Below are 5,879 nucleotides of genomic sequence, written 5' to 3' on the forward strand. Positions count from 1 at the left end.
TGGAAGAAAATGAGATAATAATGTTATGGTTTTTTTTTTTTTCATTTTTTTAAAGAGGACAATTATATACTAGTTCATACAAAAACCAAGAGTGAAAATTGGTTAAGATATATAATTTAGTGGATGAAAGGAAAAATGAATGAGATACAAATAGATAAATCAAAACATATAAACTTCTCAAAATATTATAGCACTTGTACTAGCAAAATATTAAGGCATGGTAATGGAGGAAAAAAACAATAAAGGAAAAAAGAGAAAAATAATAATAAAGTCCAAAGGGGATAAGGTAGGAAAGGTAAAAGATGTTGGCATCCATAGAAAAAGGTATATAAGATATTAACTTTTAAGTTTACATGTTCTCAAAAAACATGTTTTTGCTAATTTTTCATTCTATTTGGTATCCTTTCTTTTCCTTTCTATAGGTAATAAATAATTTGAACTTTAAAAATGGAGGATGGGACCATAATAGAGTTAATATAAAAGGATACTGTGAATTTTTTTTTTTTTGGTGAGTCACTTTCTTGACTCATAGAAGTCAAAGTCAAGTGACATGTCTCATCAAATCATTTATTTTGAGTTACATGTATCTAATCATTTGAAGAAATTAGCATCACCTTGATTTATTTATGATATAATTGGGGGAGTTTGAGAAGTAGATTATGACATAAAAGTTATAACATAAATTAAGGTTATGTTTGTTTGTAGGGCTAAAAAGTGAGATATAATTTTAAAATTATATATTTGCATATTTGGATATAGGTAGGACAAGAGAAGGGTGTAAATAAGTTACGGTCTAGCATATTTAATTTCCTGTACATTTAAAAATTGACTTGCCTAATAAATTACTACATTGATGAATTTTTCAAATAAAAAAAATGGTAATTGGATTAAGATTTTTTTCCTTCTAATAAAGCCAAATGTACATATTGTTTTTTCTTAAATATTAGTAAAGGAAAAATGTTTTGTTGATGAAATTTTAAAAGGTTTGTTTGTTTTTTTTTTTTTTTTTTAAAAAAATGTTTTATTTAAGCCAAGTTTCTTTCATTTTATTTTCTTTTGTAATGATTTTAATTTTTTTAATCATTTTTTAATATGCATGATGTTGGGACATCTATCATAATATACCTAATAAAAGATTTTTTTTTTCGATTGTTTGGAACAAGTTTTAGGATTTGATGTAAAGAATTGAGCTAAGATTGAAACAAGAGTAACTTATACTAAACTCTTCTTGTTGTCATTCCTAAATTAACAAATCGGACTCGTATCAAGTGTTACTTATAAAATATCATTATTCTACCTCAACTCATCAGGTTGTATTTTGATTTATTATTTTAAATTTTATCTGTGTTACAAACTCCTAATTAGCTGTGTCACTTTCTTGACTCATAGAAGTCAAAGTCAAGAAAGTCATTTATTTTGAACCACATTTCACGTAATCAATTTTAAAAATCATAATCAGCACTTTAATCCATTTATGACTTAATTAAGGGGTTTTAGAAATCGTATGAGTATGTAGCTTTAATTTGTTAATTCTTGGAATGTGGAATTTTACCTTTTATAATAATTTTGTTTATGAAATTTATTTATTAATTTTTAAAAAGACTAATAAGAAATCTTTCTTTTTGCTTTCTTTGTTATGAAGGCCAGTGTGCCCTGAAACCAAGTGCTCTGGTTTCATTTCTCTTATTTATAAAATTTCATTTTTGTACTTCAAATCTACAGGATGTATTTTGATTTTATTTTATAGTCCCAATCTATACCAGTGCTGATAAAAAAATAATAATTAAAACTCTAATGAGCTGGAAACTGTAACAAGAAAGGTCTTCTTTTGATTGTTCCTGTTTAAGTTGGAAATTTCCGAGAAGACCTTTCTTTAAGATTTGTTAAAGTTATTTTAAGTAGATTAAGGAAAGTCAATAAACTCAACTTAAATTCATATTCAATACCTAATTTATTTCATTTAATTGTGTTACTTTACTTTCAACAACACTTTACTTCCAACAAAAAGTAAAAATACAAAATAAAAGTAAAAGTAATTTACTTTCAACAAAAAGAATAATGTTGTTACTAAAATTTATTTCATTTTATTTTGTTAATGAGATTAGGTCAGGAAAATGTCAAAAAATAAAATGAAATAAAATGGTAGTCATGAACATTTTTTTTTTTTTAAATTGAGTTGGAAAGACAAACTATTAGGATTGAATATCATTTTTAAAACTTAAATTAATTCATATTTTATTTTTTCTGTTCTTTGATTATGTCTAATGATCATATATGAAAAATTTTATATAATTAAATTATATAATTATCATATATAAAATTTAAAATTTGTTTTATGAAAAAAAATTATTTATATTTATATCAAAAGACTTTCTAAGAAGTTTTAACAAGAAAAGTCTTCTCTGGTCCTCCATTTGAGTTGGAAATTTCCAAGAAGTTTTCCATAACGAAGAAGAGTAGGGTAAAGTTAGAGTGAATCATTTTCATATAAAGCGGAGAATCCTCATCACCATTTCTCTCATCCCACCTCACTCTCTCAATTGCTTTTGGGAAGAATGATGTCTAAACGCCTCCTCCTCTATTTTCTTTTCTTCCTCTCATCCTCTCAGCTTCTTTCCTCCTCTTTCTCTTTCTCTAATTCCACTCAACTGTGCCCGCGTCACCAGACCCTTGCTTTGCTCCACCTTAAGCAATCATTCTCTATCAACAATTTCAGTTCTTCAGATTGCGATTACTATGGTGTCACATCTTATCCCAAAACAGAGTCTTGGGAAAAGGGTAGTGATTGCTGCTCATGGGATGGGGTCACATGTGATTGGGTGACAGGCCATGTAATTGAGCTGGACCTCAGTTGCAGCTGGCTCTTTGGCACCATCCATTCCAACACTACTCTCTTCCTTTTTCCTCATCTACAAAGGCTCAACCTTGCTTCCAATGACTTCAATGGGTCCTTTGTTTCAGTTGGGTTTGGTCGGTTCCCATGCTTGACGCATCTCAATCTCTCTAACTCTGGATTTTCGGGCCTAATTTCATCAGAAATCTCTCACCTCTCCAACTTGGTTTCACTTGATCTCTCTTGGAATTATGGAGTAGAATTTGCCCCGCATGGCTTCAATTCTCCAGTTCAAAATTTAACCAAATTGCAGAAGCTTCACATTGGAGGTATTTCCATCTCTTCAGTTTTTCCTGATTTCTTGCTAAATCGGTCTTCTTTGATATCATTAGATCTCTCTGGCTGTGGATTGCATGGGAGATTCCCTAACCATGAAATTCACCTTCCGAAACTCGAGGTTCTCGACTTATGGGGAAATGATGATCTCAGTGGAAACTTCCCACGATTCAGTGAGAACAATTCCCTCATGGAGTTAGATTTATCATTCACAAATTTGAGTGGAGAGATTTTAGCCTCAATTGGCAATCTAAAGTCTTTACAGACTTTGGATCTCTCCTATTGCAAATTTTCAGGGTCCATCCCTACTTCAATTGGCAATCTAAAGTCTTTACAGACTTTGGATCTCTCTGATTGTGAATTCTCAGGGTCCATCCCTACTTCAATTGGTAATCTAAAGTCTTTACAGACTTTGGATCTCTCCGATTGCGAATTCTCAGGGTCCATCCCTACTTCAATTGGCAATCTAAAGTCTTTACAGTTCGTATACATTTTTAGCAACAATTTCAGCGGTCAGCTTCCACCATCAATTGGAAATCTAACAAACCTTCAGGACTTAAGACTCTTTGATAACTTGTTCAACGGGACAATACCATCTCGATTTTATACTCTGCCATCATTGGTGACTTTAGATCTCAGTCATAACAAACTCACTGGTCATATTGGTGAATTCCAATATGATTCATTGAAGGTTATTGATTTGAGCATGAATGAGTTACATGGGTCAATTCCAAGTTCAATATTTAAGCTTGTCAACCTTGAATTTCTCTATCTTTATTCAAATAACTTGAGTGGTGTTTTGGAGACAAGCAACTTTGAAAAACTTAGAAACCTCACTTCACTTGATCTCTCAAATAACATGCTCTCATTGATCACCTCTGGCAATTCCAACTCCATTTTGCCCAGCATTCAGAGGCTAGACCTTTCAAACAATAACATTAGTGGAGTATGGTCATGGAATATGGGAAAGGATACACTGTGGTACTTGAATCTCTCTTATAACATCATAAGTGGGTTTGAGATGCTTCCATGGAAAAATATGCAAATTCTAGATCTTCAATCCAACTTGCTGCAAGGACCACTTCCAACTCCCCAAAATTCAACACATTTCTTTTCAGTATCCCATAACAAATTGAGTGGAGAAATCTCACCGTTGATTTGCAAAGCGAGTTCCATGGAAGTTCTTGATTTGTCTAACAACAAATTGAGTGGCATGCTTCCTCATTGTTTGGGGAATTTTAGCAAATATCTCTCTGTTTTGAATTTGCGAAGGAATCGATTTCATGGCATCATTCCTCAAACATTTTTAAAGGGCAATGCTATTAGGAATCTTGACTTCAACGATAATAAATTGGAAGGCCCAGTACCTCGATCTTTGATCATTTGTCGAAAACTTGAAGTTCTAGACCTTGGAAATAATGAGATAAATGATACATTTCCCCATTGGTTGGGAACTCTTCCAAAGTTGCAAGTTCTTGTTTTGCACTCTAATAGTTTCCATGGTCATATAGGGCATTCCAAGATCAAATCCCCATTCATGAGCCTAAGAATCATTGATCTTGCTCACAATGATTTCGAGGGTGACTTGCCTCAAATGTATTTGAGAAGTTTGAAAGCTATAATGAATATAGATGAAGGCAACATGACAAGAAAATATATGGGGGACCATTATTATCAAGATTCCATAGTGGTGACAATCAAAAGGTTAGAGATTGAATTTGTGAAAATCTTGAATACTTTCACAACAATTGATTTATCAAGCAATAAATTCCAAGGAGAGATTCCCAAGTCCATTGGAAATCTTAATTCACTTCGAGGGCTCAATTTGTCTCATAACAACCTTGCAGGACATATCCCATCATCTTTTGGAAATTTGAAGTTGCTTGAATCATTAGACCTCTCTTCAAACAAGCTCATTGGGAGAATTCCTCAAGAATTAACAAGTTTGACATTTCTCGAAGTTTTGAATCTTTCCCAAAACCATCTTACTGGATTTATACCTCGAGGTAATCAGTTTGACACTTTGGAAATGATTCATACAATGAGAACTCAGGGTTGTGTGGATTTCCATTGTCAAAGAAATGCATAATTGATGAAACACCGGAGTCTTCAAAGGAAGCGGATACAGAGTTTGATGGTGGATTTGATTGGAAAATCACATTGATGGGATATGGATGTGGATTGGTTATTGGGTTGTCTCTTGGGTGTCTCATTTTCTTAATTGGGAAACCTAAACGGTTTGTCTGGATTATTGAAGAGATTATTCACAAAAAGATCAAAAGGTCTAAAAGAAGCACTTCCAGGCAAGGAGTAAGAAGAAATTAATTCGTTCCACTCCCATTTTATTATGTGTTGCATATTACAAATGGCTTTTACATTCTTATGTTAGCAAATAATCTGTATTGTCATTATACAAGTGTAATCTTGTTTATAAAGTTAAAAGAATGTCTTTTTCCTTTTTATTATTATTATTATTATTATTATTATTATTATTATTATTATTATTATTATTATTTTGGTTTTGTGATAATGCAATAGTCATTTGTTTAGTATTTTTCCAATCGATATGGTAACTTTAAACTCAAAAAGCAATTTTCATATCTTGGAAACCATACACTAACGAATAAATATTAAAGAGTTATGAGGCATTTGGATACATTTCAATTTTTTATAAAATAGGAGGTAACATCATATGTTCTGCTTTAGTTGC

The 5,879-nt window shown here is 31.7% G+C and overlaps 1 protein-coding gene across 1 annotated transcript; it reads left to right on the plus strand.

Moving 5' to 3' along the window:
• Positions 1 to 2,558: 2,558 nt before the first annotated feature.
• LOC117905850 (receptor-like protein 6) lies at positions 2,559 to 5,258 on the plus strand. Its single transcript, XM_034818708.1, has one exon. It carries the CDS (start codon positions 2,559 to 2,561, stop codon positions 5,256 to 5,258), a length of 2,700 nt encoding a protein of 899 aa, XP_034674599.1.
• Positions 5,259 to 5,879: the final 621 nt, after the last annotated feature.

Source organism: Vitis riparia, chromosome 18, assembly GCF_004353265.1.
Source record: "Vitis riparia cultivar Riparia Gloire de Montpellier isolate 1030 chromosome 18, EGFV_Vit.rip_1.0, whole genome shotgun sequence".
Lineage (NCBI taxonomy): Eukaryota > Viridiplantae > Streptophyta > Magnoliopsida > Vitales > Vitaceae > Vitis > Vitis riparia.

Coding starts and splice junctions, on each gene's coding strand:
- LOC117905850 (XM_034818708.1), top strand. CDS start 2,559: ATGTCTAAACGCCTCCTCCTCTATTTTCTTTTCTTCCTCTCATCCTCT.